This window comes from Strongylocentrotus purpuratus, unplaced genomic scaffold (genome assembly GCF_000002235.5).
Source record: "Strongylocentrotus purpuratus isolate Spur 01 unplaced genomic scaffold, Spur_5.0 spur5_scaffold_3, whole genome shotgun sequence".
Taxonomy (NCBI): domain Eukaryota; kingdom Metazoa; phylum Echinodermata; class Echinoidea; order Camarodonta; family Strongylocentrotidae; genus Strongylocentrotus; species Strongylocentrotus purpuratus.
This window is the reverse complement of record NW_022145609.1, coordinates 37,080,560-37,097,873: the sequence shown is the minus strand read 5'-3', so window position 1 is coordinate 37,097,873 and position 17,314 is coordinate 37,080,560. Positions and strand designations below refer to the sequence as shown.

Here is a 17,314-nt window from a genome sequence, read left to right as displayed (position 1 = left end):
TTTTCCTTGTTTTTTCCCTTGTTCATACAGGCCGGTTTTAAACAAATAGAATACAAAAAAGCAGAAAGATTACACCATAATCTTGCTAGCACCATACTAACAATATATGAACAATTATGTTCAAACTTTTCTCATCTTTTCCATTTCAGAATTATATCACAGATTTGAATGCTGAGTATCTTATCCCATAAATATAGTGTATCCTTTACAAAAAGTAATTAAGAAGAAAAATTAATGACAGTACAAAAGACGACAACTGATAATTTTGATATTTCTGGTAACAGCTTTATCTAAAATTTTGTCCTTAAGAACTACGATTGTTATATTTGGACTTATATTGAAATAAAACCATGCCAAATTTTTCATACACATCATTTTTAGTTATCTATTTTTCCCCTTTGAATAGTGAATATAAATCTTAATTAGATGGTACGATATTCTGTCCTAAAACTGAATTAGACTCCATAGATTGTGTCAGTGGAATAAAAACGGACCAACAACAGATGGAGGGCCCTACAACACAATGTAAACACTGCCGGAAATGGAAAAGCCCAAGATGGTGCATCCAAAGTCAATGTTGCCAGTTAAAATGAACAGGACGTAATGTTGTGCCTGGGTCTTTGACTAAAAGAGAAGTTCAAGACTTATCGCGTAAAGGAAATGCACGACATTTTAATAAATAATTGGAAAAACTATAGTTTATGGAAAAACATTCCATGTGGTAAATTACTATGTTACACTGTGACAAAAGGGATCAATTTCTTGTGATACATACATCATACAAATGACAATATTAAACTTACTAGTACAAAGGGGGTAGGCAATGAATGATGTTTGTTGTTGACTTTAAAGATACTATAATGTCCCTTTTGCAGCAACATCAAATTCTGTAGAACTTTGCAGGAATTATGAATATGTCATGTATGTCCTATCTGTGAAATTTAAACGTTAGCAGTGTCCTAATATTCAAATTATGCAAGGAAACCTGTTTACTTGCTAGACTTCACTGTCAGACACTATTGAGTGACTGACTGCCTTTTTTTCTTCTTTGGTAATAACATACACAAAATGAGCTGTACATAAGCATTCGTCTACATCAATAACCCACTTCTTGTAATGGCCAAAATTAAAATGATTGAATCTTTGCGCAGCATAAAACGTACAACCATTCGGTGCAATGGTCTGAAAATCAGACTATTACCGTACTTACTGGCTCTATAGCTCTTAAGTCAATTCGACAACTTATAGTTGTTATTTCCCCACATTTTCAAGCCCTCCCCCCCCCCTTTTTAGGGAAGTTCTAAATTAGTATTCTTTCAAATGCCGTTGAATTTAACCTTTTCATTTTTTTGGCCTGCAAATGGGACATAGTACCTTTAAGAGCAGCATAAAGCTGGACGACCAAGCTTAAATGCAGGTATAAGATCTAACAATTTGATTTATGATAATTGCTTGTGGAAAATTCAGATCGGTGAATTTTGAATATAATATTCAAAAGAATCCAATGGCAATTAACAAAGTGCTAATTTCATGAAAGTGACAATACATCTTGTTTTTAAGCATGTAAAGTATGAACAATTTTAAAAGTAGAGTGTGAGAATGGCTTACTTATGAGCATCATGAGAACTTATTTAGCTACTGACACCTAATGCATTTGACACAAGTATTGGACTAGAAAATTGTTTTAAAAAAACGCATACTGGATGCAACCATTGCAGGTAGAAAGGCAAGATGCAAGTCACCAACATGATTCAAAACATGAACTCCAAGAAGATATATCTATTGATTTGAGGGAACAAGGTACCCTTTTCTGGTTTATTGACTTGTTAAGTGTTACTTACCACTTCCCTAAATGTGATTTGATTAAAACCATATAAATGTATTAAAACCTCAAAAGTATCGCTTTGAAATAAAGCTATCAATATAGCGTTTCAAGACAAATAAATGAAATATATCAAACACTGAATAGGAAAACTAAATGCCTCCACGCATTTTTACTTTTGACATACCGGTACTGCTTGGCATTTTTTAAAGGTATTATTTCATGCTGAAAGTACAGCTCCTTACTACAATGATAAGCATAAGGAAGTTTAGTGCATTTGTTCTCTTTTGAACAAATACATCATCTCTGTATTAAATGCATTACAGCCCGTTACCACAATGACAAGCATAATGACGATTTGGTGCATTTGTTTTCTTTTGAACAATAAATCTGTGTAATGCATTGATATAATTCAATGTTTATTACAATATTTCAACATTTAAATCCCCGGTTTCACCATCGTAATCAGACATCCTAGATTTTAAGCATATGAACACAGTAGAGTTCATGAATCTGTTTCTTCTCACTATAGAATAAATGCATCTTTCAATAACAAACAAATTATTTCAAATCCTCAAAGTTTCATTTCAAAGAAACGTAATTTGACTGGTTAGATATATATTTACATTCCCATTTCATACCTAAATTATCAATAGAGTTTATACTGCAGAAAACCTCAGATTAACCAATACTTTTAAACATACTGGTCAACTCTAAATACTGCTGAAGGCAAGGTATTACACTGACACTTCTTCAGATCTAAGTATACTGCCATCTGCTGCTCACAATGTCCCGATGTGTCAACAGCCATGTCCCACAATGCACCACTAACTGCATGACGCAAGCATGATGATGCTTAGGTACAGGAACCGAAAAATGGAGCTATTGAAAATACAACATAGCAGTGGTAGAGACGTCACTAAAATACCCTGTATATAAAGGTTCTAGTTTTAATTGACTCTTTTGAACTTTTCTTGAGTTAAAAGTCATTCTAAAAGAAAACTGGATATATATGATGAATCATACATGTATATATAGAGTGATCAATTTTAAGAAACTAATATTATTCCAATTGAAAAACAACATGACCTTTGCCTATATAAAAGACTTCTTAGGACTTTCAGGTATTTTATGTTTTTACACACAAAAGCCAGCTTGGCAAATATTCATTGTATGTCAGTTTGGAAAAAATATCACAGTTGAAATGTCCCCTGAAAATTATTGATCTTCTTGTGCCTTTAAGTTCAAAATATGACAACAAAGAGCTTCAATGTTTGGACTTTCAAGCCACATAGTCACATCTATCTATTTCTGTTTTCCCAATTGCATGAACAGTACTCAACTTTATCCTAAAAATAGTACCTTGGCAGAGAGCAGTATTGGTTTCACTGAGGTTTTCTGCAGCAGAATATGATCTACCTATTCTACAACCTAATCCCACGTTGTTTCCATTGGGACTGGCTTTATATGCACCTTGGAGTACTATCAGTGTTCTTCAACACTAGATTTCATGGCTGCAGCACTAGATGCTTGTGATATACTTTGCAATAACATAGAATCCTGAAGCGCATTACTTGGCAAAGGTTGAGTTGTAGGTAAAAGGTTTTCACACAACGGTAACGTACTGCTTCCTTTCGACGTATCAAGTCTACTAGAGTCTGATTGGCTCGTATTCGATGATGAAACGGGATTACTCGTTTCTAGTTGAGGGTTTTGCAACAACGAAGTGTTGCCAATTTCAGTTTCTCCTTGTGAGGCTTTGCTTTGATTGGAGTTACTAAGGTTTGTAGCAGCTCTGCTACCGGGGGATTCCCCATTTAGACTATCGTCTGTATTTGTTGTTGCATGAGTTGCTGAGTTTGTGGTTGATGTTTCTGCTGTAGTAGTAGCTACCCCAGTTTGCTGGCTAACCCCAGCATTGGCCGTTCCTTGCCGCCGATTTAGTAGCGCCCCAAGGTACATGCTGAATAGCGTGCGACGTTGCCGCCACACTGGACGTTGTACAGCAGCGACAGCAACAGGTACAGGCTGCGCAGCTTGTTGCTGCTGCTGTTGATTTGGCGTGCCATTTGGTGTTGCGTTACCCCCTCCTTGGTTGTTGGCCTCCCCTCCGTCAGTGGTGCCTGGTTGTGGGTGCTGTTGTTGCGGTGCATTCTCTCCAAGGTTGATGTTGATGTTGATGCGTGGATGCATGCCACCGTGCTGGTTGCGTTGCAGTAACACTTGTAGCCTGGCTTGCTGTAAGATGGCAGGTAACTCGTAGTGATGAAAGAAATAGATCATGGAGTGCTGGAAAATGCACAAAAAATAACAAATTTAGTAAAATTCCACAAAGTTTTTAATCTATTACTATTCTTATGATACTTCATGTAAACAATGACCTATTCTAAATTCTGATTCAAATCATAGTTTGAATATAGGATGCAGGTATTCTTGAAAATTTCATCTTCTCAACTTTCATATCACAGGTCAATCTCATGCAACAGAAATCAAAAGGTGATAATTTACTATTCATCATAAACAATAACAAGAAAAACATGGAGCAGACACATGACAAGGTATCAACAGGTATTCGAACATACTCAGCACAGAACAAATTCTATAAGCTTTGTATTTTAAAATTTCAATTTATGATTTCATAACTAGTCGCTGGAACCATAACGTTTTAAGTGCTGTCATCACAATCCCTTAAGCAGATACCATAAGTTTTTACATCATTTTATTCTATAGATGCTATCCATAATAATAACACAAAAAAACAAGTTACCTGAATAAAAAGCCAAGATGTAATGAGTGCCAAGCCACTATACTGCCCATTGAAGCGATAATGGTATGCATAAAATGCAAAATGGTATAGGTAGAAAAATCTGGAAAGGAATAATAGAACAGCACAGACAAGGTAAATAAATGGCAAGGATTGAATACTGGCACTAAAATACGATTTTGACTGTTTATGATCTACATATGACCAAACTCTAAATAAAAAGAGTGAGAACTGAAAAGGCTTGAAAATGTATTTTAACGATAAAGGTGAGTTCTGGTCATGTGGTTGCATTGTGAAAGAAAAGGTGTGGAATGGATCAGAAAAAGTTGAGCATGTAAGTATTGGTGTGCACTGCAAAGTTCTGGAGTCATCAAAATCATAATAAATTTGGCCCAGTCTTGGTAAAGTAACAAGCACTGTACATAGAAAGATGTGTATGGGACTACACAAATTGTGTCGGGGTTACCTACCTTGATTTCCTTATCTTTCTATGCTCATTACTCATCCAGTTCACATTTTCAACCAAAATTGTTTCGCAAATAACATTTATTTGTATTGTAACCTTGAACATTCAGTGTAAGTTTCGTTTGATTTTGTGAGAATTCATTTTCCTTTTTATACTAGAACTCAAGTATATCTTTCAGTATACAACACATTGATGCATAATATATTTACTTGGAACTATGAATACTGGAACATAAAGTGGGTGGTTCAGCAGCTCCCATGAGCAGAAGGTCATAATTCACCGACACCAGACTTGGGGGAAGTACCATTAATAGGTGTATACAAGTCTGCACACAGCAAACTCGTAGTCCACTCAACAAATTACCTCTCGTCTCGAGAAGAGTCTTTGGATGGTGCAAATGTGAGATAAGAACTTTACCAATATGGGGAAAAGACAATGAATAACATAAATCTACTTGGTCATAACATTGAAGGCTAATCTGGTGATTGATAACACCTATTATTTAGTGAACCCCAGAACGGTGTCAAATTCCCCACGAGACTTCATTTTTATGTGCCTTTAAACACAATTTTGACTGTACATGATCTACAAATATTCAAAGTCTAAACACAACGAGTGTGAAATAGACAGACTGGGATCTTGCCATCGGATTTTACCTTAGCCAGTGGCGCTTGGTGATCTGAGTATGACAACAGATGGCATCATACTGGTCAGCCACCCATACAATGAGAATGATGTAGAAGGCTGTGGTCGTATCATTGAAGAACTCGGACATGATCGCTTCCATACCTGATACACAATTAGTGGAAAGGAAGTGATCAATTTAATTATATTTCATGCAAGAGGATATACAATATACAGAACTCTGAAATGATCGCTTCCAGTCCTTATACACAATCACACAGTATGAGTATCTTCTCCGGTTCGGAGGTTAATAGCAACATCTCTCCATTTCACTCTATCTTCTGCCATTCTGGTGCACTCTTGCAGTTTTAGTCCACTCCAGTTCTTGACATTCTCTTCCCAGTTGATTCTGGGTCTCCCTCTAGGTCTACTTCCTTCCACTCTTCCTTCCAATACATCCTTTAAGAGGCTTTGGTGCCTTTTAACGTGACCAAAGTATTTGATTTTTCTCTCCTTAACTAATCCTACTAGTGCAATTTGTTTACGCCCTGCCATGTGCAATATCTCTTTGTTGGTTTTTATTCGTTTCCAGGATATTTTCATCATTCTTCTGTAGATCCAAATTTCAAAAGATGTTATTCTTTTTTCCACGGCCTTGTTTATTGTCCATGTTTCTGCTCCATACAATAGGACAGACCAAACATAAACAGTTTACTAGTCTCAGCCTAAGTGCGCGCAGTATTGTATGAATATATGAAGGGAATGAAAATAAGAAGGGGGTGAAAGCTCAAACTGCCTAGCATAAATCCCCTGAATGTCTGCCTTTTTTTATTCGGTCTACAAGTATTCATCGAAGGCCCTAATTCAACAAAAAGAAGAAAAAAACACACATCATATTTACAAGGTGTATGAATAATTTAGTTGCTAACTGTATATCAAAGGAACAACAACAAAACAAGAGTCACAAGTTACAATGTACTATGTAAGAACACCCCATGTACTATGTAAGAACACCCTATCTTGACCCTTGGGCCTATCGTATCCATAATCCCTAGCCCTAACCCTCACTAAAACCCTGATTCACTATGTATATGATGCGGGGTTGTATATTCTGTACTTAAAGATGAAGTTGAGTTCTGGTCATACGATAGCATTGTGAAAGAAACGTTGTGGAATCGATCAGAAAAGGTTGATCATCTAGCATATAAGTATTGGTGTGCACTGCAAGGTTCTGGAGTCATTAAAATGATAAGAATTTGGCCCAGTCTTGGTAAAGTTACAAGCACTGTAGACAGAAAGATGTATATGGGACTACACACACATTTGGCATAAAATTGCATCCCGATTTTTATGATACATGCCATATTTAGAATATTAAGGCATTTGAAGAGCCATGCTTTTCAGGAAACATTTTTTATCTGATGTTCTTCCACACTCGCATAAGGCAATGATAACGTTCACAAATTATTTTTCACCTCTTCCCAGAACTCAACCTTCTCTTTAAGCCAAATCAGTAGGAACAATCCAATGTGAGGGAGGTAATCAATTAGATTTTATTTCCTGTGACATAATGACTGAAGCTTCTTCTGTTACCAGGAGGGACTAATACTTACAACAGGCAATTACCTGAATCAAAATCCAAGTATTGTATAAGAACATGGAGGGGTGAACACTTACAATGCCACGCATAAATCCCTTAGATATCCGCCATTTTCTTTTCAGTCTGCCTTTTGTCAAACCTTTGAACTCTTGTAATTGTTTATGACAACGTATTGCAATAAAATCCACGCAGAAGATTTTGGAAATATCATTAAAAAATCTCTAATTATAACAGAATTTACAACTTTGGGGTATGTTTTTGTCGACGACGTGAGTGATTAATACAGTTTTCATGTGGCGACACTGATATGACAGGTCTGTGGTTATGACCAGAGATTTAGTCAGGTCAAGAATTCAATAGCATGTTTTGGGAAGAAAGGTTTGCATGAGGTATCCCTACTTACCAACTAAAGCTAGGATGACAGTGAGGAGAGGAGCAGCTGGGAAGGCAATTGTTGTATTCATCTCTAGCATCTGAAGAAGATCCACTGTACAAAAAAAAAAAAAAAAAAAAAAAATCAGTTATAAATCACAAATTAGTTGGAGCTAGGGTTCAATATTTGACAGACGCCTAGGATACGTGAAAGTGTCTGGACCGCATTATTTCCCAAATGTTAACATAAGGCCCAAGCATACAGACCAAAGAAATTTCAATCCGAATCCCCTACATCAAATGTAACTAAGCAGCCATCGGGTGGAGCTCAGGGAAATGAAAACATAAACAAGCAGAATTAGATCAATAGTTTACTATATATCTAAATTGTGAAAATTCCAATTGTGGTTCTACTCACCGATGAAGACGAAGATCTGGTGATGAGAGTATCTTAGCAGCATAGAGATGGAGATGGTGAAGATGAGCATGATAAACCCGGCAGCGATGTACGAGGAACGAGCCATCCACATGCTCACAAAGCGGTAGTGCTCTCCAGTCACAACATTGCGCAGGTAACCTGAAACGAAAATGTTTAAAAAGGAGAAGAAGCTAGAGATGGTGAGATATTTTTTAAATATTTTAAACTGAAAGTTGTGCAAATAAGAAACTGCTATTTAGCTAGAGGAGTAAAACAAGGTCCTAAAAATTCTTAAATAAAAAATAACTTGAGAAAGAAACTTGAATTAACCAACATAAATAAACTATATTTCATTTATGGTCACTCTGCAAGATCACAATTTTAAAATGATGAATGATAGCCTGAAAGCCATTGATAGCTAACAAGCTGAGCATAGGAATTTTTTTTAGAACTAAAAATTTAAATTTAACTGCTTTCACTTATGGGACCTGTTTACTAACTTGCCACAAAGTATTTAAAAGCCTTGGGGATCTGAATAGAAGCATTTGACTACAGGAATTATCAGACACTTGTTTCTGCTTTGCAAACATTCATTTTGAACATACCTTTATTGTCTTCATACTCTGCCAAGCTCTTAACACTGGACATCAGAATATCATCGTAACCAAGGAATTCATCCAAGAGGAATCGACTCAGCGAATCGCCAAAGCAATCGTCTTGTGTGGGGTCTAAGAATTGTCAACAAAGATTTTATAAGACATTAAGATTCCATGTTGAGCAAAACAGCATAAACTTCAGAAAATGTGGTTATCTATACGCTAGAATTATCAACAAAGAGATTTTCTGATGTTATTCCATTAAAATATTGAAGCATATAACTCTTGTTTCCTTTCAATTCATTACTTAATAAAATATTGTCATTCATACATAAAAACTGCATGATTGTAATTTCAAATCGAATCAAAGAAAAACAACATTAAAAATGACAAGTAAAAGTAATGAATCAATTTATGATAATCAAAATATTTGCTACACGTAGTCAAATAAACTTTCATGTATTGGCATAACCTCATGAAGCTGATTGCACGACAGAAAGCATATTTGTGTCCCTGAGAAATAAATACATTACATGACATACACAATGACATCTATCTATCTGACCAAATAACAAAATGATGGCTTATTTAAGATAATATGTCCTATCTGTAAAATTTAAACGTTAGCAGTGTTCTAGTATTAAAATTGTGCAAGGAAACCTGTTTACTTTCTAGACTTCCCTGTCAGACACTATTGAGTGACTGACTGACTTCTTTTTTTTTGGTAATAACATACATAAATGAGCTGTAAAGGTACATGGGCATTTGTCTACATCAATAACCCACTTCTCGTAATGGCCAAAATTAAACTGATTGAGTCTTTGTACAGCACAAACTATATGACCATTTGGTACAAGGGTCTGAAATCAGACTATTTACCTAAGTGATCGCAATCACTTATGTCGATTTGACAACTAATCATCGTTATTTTCTAACAAAAAGACATTTTCAAAGCCCTTTCGTTCAGACAGAAGTTCTAAATTAGAATTAGCTTTTAAATTCCATTGGAATTTAACCTTTTCATTTTTTTGGCCTGCAAATGGGACATACTACCTTTAAAGAGGGAAAAGCAATATCATTCTACCTCTATTCAAATACTATAACAAATTATCCAAGGTGATCTGAGGATGAGTTCTTTTCAACGAGTCTTACCCAGTTGAATGACCATAACAGGTATTCCTAGTCTCTCCCTTGTACCGGATGATAGCCTCAGGAAACCATATTCCAATGAATACTCCATGATGTACTCATCCACAGGCCAAACTGCATACAAAGAAAACAAAAAGACATTAAGTATATATAAGAAAGGACAGGATCTCAAAGCATCAGACAGCACAAAACTGTTAGAAAAATCACTTGGCTTATTACATGTATGTCCACACAAGTAGATGAAACTTGTCCAGGAAATTTGTAAAGATGGGATTAGCTGAAACTCCAGGATACCTCTAACAAATGAAGTTTCTGTATCAAGACCTACTTCAAAGCATTAGAAGTTTTATTTAAAAAAAGAATGAGTACAAAATTCATGTATACCAGATTTTTTTGTTAAAGCTTTTGGAAAAGTATCTAATACTGTAGGCCTAACTGTCATGTAAGGAGAAGAATAAAGAGTTTTAATTTTCAGTAAGATGACATACAGTATATTAATTTCTAGCAGTCATGTGGATAGTTCTAGTATTGTTTCAAAATCAGAGCTTTCAATTACATACTGTAGGACAAGAAAGCATGTAAAGGCTAGTACCTCAATCACACTGCTAAATCAACTTCAAACTGACTCTAAACTGACAAACTCTTGGCCATTACGGGTATTGTGACTTAATTTTCAATCTTTTGTTGGATTGGTGTCATATTCTTAGTATAATTGTGTTATTATTAAGAAAGGAAAAGTAACATGAAGTTACCTGCTCTTGTAAACATTTCAAACTCTGACACTGTCTCCTGGAACGGCTGCATATTCTTATCGAGCTTCTGCGTGGAGGGCAGATCGATGGTGATGTTCGTCGTCTGCCACGAGAGACCGTTAAAGAACGATGTCTGGACGGTGTTTGCGCTCTCTTCCTCCCGCCTCCGCAGCGCATCCTCCGCTTTTAAAATGTCCGGGTATTCCCAGTAAGGCGGCATCACGGTCATATTGGCATACTGCGTCTCGTCGTCTTCAATCTTTGTCATGCCTCCTGTAATGGGCGAGTTAAAAAAGAATATTACCAGGGTGGTCCACAAACAAAATTCAAACATGCAAATTTGTAACATATTGACTTAAAGAGAAGGTTGAGTTCTGGGAAAAGGTGAAAAATAATTGGTGAGCGTTATCAATGTTATTATGCAAGTATGGAAGAACATCAGATAAAAGATGTTCCCTGAAAAGCATGGTTCTTCAAATGCCTTCATATTCTAAATATGACGTGTAACAGCGTAAAAATCGGGACAGATTTTTATGCCACATGTTCATGGAGTCCCATATACATCTTTCTGTGTACCTTGCAGTACACACCAATAATTATATGCTAGATGATCAACCTTCTCTGATCGATTGCACACCGTTTCTTTTACAATGCAATCGCATGACCATAACTCAACTTTATCTTTAATATGTTGCATATCACTTACAATAAAAATAATCTACACATATAAGTTACATGGGACTACACAAGCATAGGGCATTCAAAAATGGTCAAAACTTGGTCAAAGTTGGGAACTATTTCTAGCAGTACAGGTATTTGCAATATATGAGTGCTTCAGGAGAAAAGACCCTTTTCATTGAATATAACTATTACAATATTTTTGTACATTGGAATGAAAATAATAAGAAAGCTCTATTTTTCACTTTTGCTACATGTAGTACACAACATTCTTTTGAACATGTCTTCTAGCTGGATAGATAGGAAATGTCGTTCTTATTGAGTAATTGTAGCAAAACAAACAAAAATTAACATACATGTACATAAAAACTTGGATATTACTTTTATCACTCTACCCCTTATGTTGCTCAAAACCATCCCATGTTTTCCCCCCAACATATTTGAATAATTTAAAGTACATCATTACCACACTAGAAGGCTTACACAAATGGCAACTTTAAATTCACATACCCAATTTTCTTCTCCCATACGAGACTTCGTAGATGGGACTTTCATCGCTGCGATTCCTCACGATTTCCACTCTAAGGATACCATCACGTGGCCACTTGTCACGATACTCCGCCAGGCAGTTGATTGGTGAACGAGAGAATGTTCGGTGAATGTACGCAAGGACAAATAGGGCTGTCAAGGCCTGTTTTAGGGATAAAAGTTAAACATCAGAATTGTTAGATTGCTGTCAATTAAACTGTCTGCAGTTATATATTTAAAAAAAATCCCAACAGGATCAACATAAAATCTTCATAATGTAAATTCCATGAGACTTTGGACATGAACGATAATGGAAATAATAAATTATAACATTTGGGTAATATGAAGGATATTAATTAGAAGGAGAATAAAGTCATTAATGTTTTGATATTTGAAAATATGTTTGGTTATGATAAATTGATAGATTCCTAACATGTTTGTTTCCTATGCTTAAATATCAGGTCTATAATTGCAAATTTCAAAACAAATCCCCCAGTTTTCATGGTATTAAAGCTTACATTGCTACCTCTAAAGATCTTGAATACCAAATAGCAAAATTGATTGACAAACTTGCCTCTCATTTTTTGTAAATAGAGGTTTGAAATTAAATTTCTTTTGTGGCTGCCTGCATCCCTGCTATACATATATCTTTGATCATTGTTACAATTAAGGCTCTGACATTTATTTGTCTTAAGTTTTGTATTGTGATACTCTTGAATTTTACTGACTCATAAGAGCATGTTAATTTATCTTACTGTACCTTGAGGAGGATAGCAAATTCAAAGAATCTTCGAATAGAAGGAGGGAACGCTCGGGCATAAGTGATAGCAATCTTGAAGAAGAGAGCATGAAAGAGACGATCCCTCACGTTGAGAAGAGGGTTGTTGTTGTTATTGTTGTTGGCTCGGGCGTTGTTTGCGTTCTGTGCGGCTGGGATGTTGGGCAACGCCTGCTCCGCATCGACTTGTGGTGCGGCGGTTTGTTGAGGAGGTGGTGGCGGGCTCTCCTGTTGTGCCTGTTGTTGCTGATTGCCAGTTTGAGGATTGGATTCTGGAGTGTTGGATGACGAGGGTTGCTGGTCCTGTCGTGGTGCATCTGGACCTGGTCCAACAGATGTATCAGTGTTTGCAGACATTGTTGAAGGAAATAAATCACACCCTGGAAAAAAATTGCAGAAATTTCGAGTAATTGCAGTTTCTTTGGGGGGGGGGGGGGGGGGGCACGGGGGGCACATCCCCCCCCAAATTTTTTTCCAAGATCAGTTGAACTTTTTTGAATACCTCCCCACGACGTCAATCAATTACATGTATGTGCCCCCCCCCCAAACATCAAACTCTGGCTACGGCCCTGTACTACCATTTAACTTCATCCACCCCAATCTGCATCTTCTAGCCACCGCAATCTCACATCCACCACCACTGTTTGTTGTATCCCCAAGATGACAAAACTTTTCAGTAGGGGCGCTGGTCCTCAAAAATAAGGATCGTCCACACTTTCAAGGACGATCCTTATTTCCAATCCACGTGTTGGCGATGCGAAAAACGGATTCCGCAATGACTTTCTCAATGCACTTCACATTGACTTTGTACAGAGACTTTCACGTTATGAGCGCTAAATCCTCGGGAAGACGGACAGCCCATAAAAGTAGACTGTGAACTGGTGGTATTTTATTATGAGGAATCTGTTTTTTCGCATTGCTAGCGTGCGGATCAGGAACCCTTCACGCGCAGAGCGCCAAAGAAAGAAAAAAACACTTTTTTTTAACGACCCAATTTGTGTGCGTTTACGAGGATAACCTCGTTTATGCGGACGATCCTCATTCTCGGACCAGCGCCCCTACTGCTTATGAACCTTTCACTTGATTGAAAAGTGATATATAAGATATAATTGATAATATTATTATGGATCTTGAGTTCTTGAATCCCTTAAAGTTAATTCAACGTTTAATTACTTTTCACTTAGCCTTGCGCAACTCACATGTTTCTGGTTTCGGAACAAATTTACTCAAAGGTATTCCCCCTTTTCATTGGTTAATTAATAGATCCAACTTAAATCTGCCTAACTCAAGTTAAAACAGTTTATGAACTGAAAATAGGCAGTCCTTGATCTACCCGATAAAATATCAATTTAATTAAAGAAAATAAAAACCATGAAAAAAGAAAGCAACAGAAAGAGAAATGATCCCCTGTCCCTGAATCCTGAGTTAATAATAAAAATTGAAATAGATTATTCATAAATCACATCATTAAAATTACCAGGAAAAACTGCAGCTGATCAGTTCTCTTCACCTGTAAGCTTTGTAAGCAATATCATCACTCAAGTATGAAGTATCAATTAATGATTAGAACGAAGTCAATAAGTGATTGGAATTGCATGACAATTTACGATTGACTTTATGCACAATGACCTGACACTGCACAGGCTGTGTAGTGCAACTCGCGGAGAAGGCGAGCAGTGTGTTTACAATATGTAGAATCTCTTCGTCTACAACCTACTGTGTGCGAATCAATGAATGATACGTACCGATAAGCCGATTGCCACTCCTCTTGCTTGTTTTTCCCGAATTACACTAAAAAATAGACTTCTGGCTTCGATAAAGTGGCACAAGATGAGAACATTTCTTACAGAAACATTTATGGGAGACTGCCTGAAATAGAGATATTTCTACTCAAAATCAGGTGCTTTGCCTACTACTCGTTCTAATCAGTGGCCATTTTGCGTGTGAGGACACTTCCACTGTAAGAAAAGGGTAGGCAGCTATATTTTGCAGAGGGATATCTATGTGACAAAAAAATACTAGAAGAACGGGAGGAGGAGAAGGAGGAGAAGGAGGAGAAGGAGGAGGAGAAGGAGGAGAAGGAGGAGAAGGAGGAGGAGAAGGAGGAGAAGGAGGAGAAGGGGGAGAAGGAGGAGGAGAAGAAGGAGGAGAAGGAGAAGAAGGAGAAGAAGGAGAAGGAGAAGAAGAAGGAGAAGGAGAAGACGGAGAAGAAGGAGAAGGAGAAGAAGGAGAAGAAGGAGAAGAAGAGAAGGAAGAGAAAGAAGATATTTAGCTCTTAAAATATTTGTTATCCCCCCCCCCCCAAAAAAAAAAAAACTTCACCTCTATATATATGAAAGATAAGATATATGATCAAAATATATTTGTCTTTTGCAACAAATTCTCCTTCAATTTGTATATTTCTTTTTCTCGTTCTTAAAAAAAAAAAATTCTTCATGTCCTTTATGTCGTGTTCCTTCGGATTCCTAACATTCTGCTTCTTAAATTGAAGATTTCTTTATGTGCCTATGAAGGTTAGTTAATCTATGTGGTATATTGTTTTCCCTATATAATTTTGTTCATATTACTTGCCAAAGGCATAAAATGGACTTCAAGTTACCAACTTATGTAATCCTGATTTCCCAACCTCCTTCTAGCAACAGAAATATGCGACACAACCACTACCAACATTACAACCACCACTTTCTCCAACACTGCAACCACCACCACCACCAACAACAACACCATCATTTACACCACAACCACCATTACCAATACTGCCACCACCACCACCACCACCAGCACTGCGGACATCATCACTCACATCACCACCACCACCAACAACAACACTATCATTTCCACCACAACCACCATTACCAATACTGTCACCACCCCCACCACCAGCACTGCGGACATCATCACTCACATCACCACCAACAACAACAAAAACCACCAACCCCACCAGAAGACAAAGTGTAAACATAAACAAAAAGACATAGACAAAACAAAACAGACAAACAAACACGACATATCAGATGAGAAAGAAAAACAAAGATAACTCTGATTAATATGCAATAACAAGAGCTTTGTTTAATAGCAAGAGTGATATTCACAATCAGTCTCAAATACCATATACAATTGCAAAAAATCACTGTTCTTTGTGATAACATGTTTGGAATAGAGCTTGCATGTTTCCTTCAATATTCTACAGAAAACAACACATTATTTGAAACATATCTCAGTCATCCCATCACAAAAACAATTTGCTCTTCACTTAGACTAATTCATCTGTTTATATACACATAATATAGGCATTTCAACTTTAATGGTACAAAAATAACCAAGTCTTTTGTGATCATTTTGCTACATCCTATTAGACAAATAACAATTTGCAATCAAATAAAGCATAGATTTACAAAGCACTTTAATTAAAAACCACCCAGCGTTACGTAAGTCCTTTAAAAACAAGATAAAACACCACACAAAGCCAAAATAAAAATATACGATAAACATATTCATACTGGTATGTGAACTTAAAAAAACAAACTATACATAAGATGTTTTTAGAGTCATGCATTGAGAGCCAGAAAAGTGTTAAATCTAAGTAAAAGTATATGAATTAACAGCCTCCTGCCTCTCAACAGACATGTTGGCATTGATAACAGAAGTATCTCCACCTCCCCCACCTTTTTTCATTATTGAACAAATTTTTTACGCCATAAATTCCTTTGCCCTCTAAGCATTTAAAAACCATCCTCTTACATAGTCTCAAACAATTCCAATAGAAATAAAACAATGTACTGTTAAAAAAAATATATACTTTTCAAGAAACTGCTTAATCTAATATATTATTAAAGTAGGAATAGTACACACGAAAAATGAAATTTTGATCAGTAAAATCATATCATTATTAATTACAATCATGGAATGATCTTGGCAATAATTGTTCCCCAAATTAAATGGCTCTCTAACTTCCTGTCGCAAACCAACACTGCAAATTTAATAAGGGTATTTGCGCAGACTTTCGAGAAATCAAATCACTGGCATTCTCAATAGCCTACTGAATCTCCTATCAACATAATATTCTGACTGTGTAATAAGTCATTGCAATGTTGACACGTTTAAAAAAAGTTACGCACAGAGCTATCATCACCGAGTCAACCTCTTGAAAGCCTTTGCAATTATATTCTATGAGGAAGCACAATTCTATTAATTGCATTCAAACTTCTATGAGCATCTTTTTCTTCCTTTTTTGCTTTCCTTCACAGCAAATGAGAAAAAGCCAAGCAAACTTTCTGAATTCCCAATGGATGCATAATCCAATCGGGTTATTCTACTGCTTATAGCTTGCAGGGGGGGGGGGGGGGGGGGGGGGGGTTAGAAGGAAAACACGATCGTAACTATTTTCCCCAAAATCAACTTAAGGGCAATATCAATACCCTATTGTATATCCAATCAAAATAAATTTTTGGATTACCGAACATGCCATTGTAATGATTGCAAATTTCAATAGGTGACGCACAAGGCTATTGAAATATGCCATAGGTAGATTTTTGGAAAGTAATTTTGATTGTGTTGAATGTACTCAATACATTTAGGATAGCATAAAGATGCAATAGTCAATGGTCCATAATCCATACTCAAAGTGGAATGGCAGAAATGGTCAGCTTAATTACCCATTTGGTCTCGTTTAAGGGAGTTTCGCACATTTTTTCAAAAATACTTTATGTATATTTCAAGATGAGCAGAAAAACAAAGGAATTGCTAAACACTAAATTTCAAGTCAAC

General features: G+C 36.4%; 1 protein-coding gene across 1 annotated transcript; it reads right to left on the bottom strand.

Annotated features, from left to right (window-relative positions):
- Positions 1-1,782: 1,782 nt before the first annotated feature.
- LOC588469 (membralin) lies at positions 1,783-14,520 on the bottom strand. Its single transcript, XM_030996130.1, has 11 exons — positions 14,293-14,520; positions 12,530-12,927; positions 11,752-11,932; positions 10,564-10,836; positions 9,815-9,925; positions 8,672-8,794; positions 8,067-8,225; positions 7,680-7,763; positions 5,709-5,841; positions 4,590-4,689; positions 1,783-4,111 (listed from the first exon to the last, which is right to left on the bottom strand). Exons 2-11 carry the CDS (start codon positions 12,902-12,904, stop codon positions 3,308-3,310), a joined length of 2,343 nt encoding a protein of 780 aa, XP_030851990.1. The 5' UTR covers positions 12,905-12,927; positions 14,293-14,520; the 3' UTR covers positions 1,783-3,307.
- Positions 14,521-17,314: the final 2,794 nt, after the last annotated feature.

Bases quoted from the DNA above. Each gene is read 5' to 3' on its own strand.
- LOC588469 (XM_030996130.1), bottom strand. From the start codon at position 12,904: ATGTCTGCAAACACTGATACATCTGTTGGACCAGGTCCAGATGCACCA. The intron at 9,926-10,563 runs GTAACTTCATGT...CTTTGTATGCAG, and splicing joins TGAAATGTTTACAAGAGCAG to TTTGGCCTGTGGATGAGTAC. The intron at 7,764-8,066 runs GTGAGTAGAACC...TTTTTTGTACAG, and splicing joins CCAGATCTTCGTCTTCATCG to TGGATCTTCTTCAGATGCTA.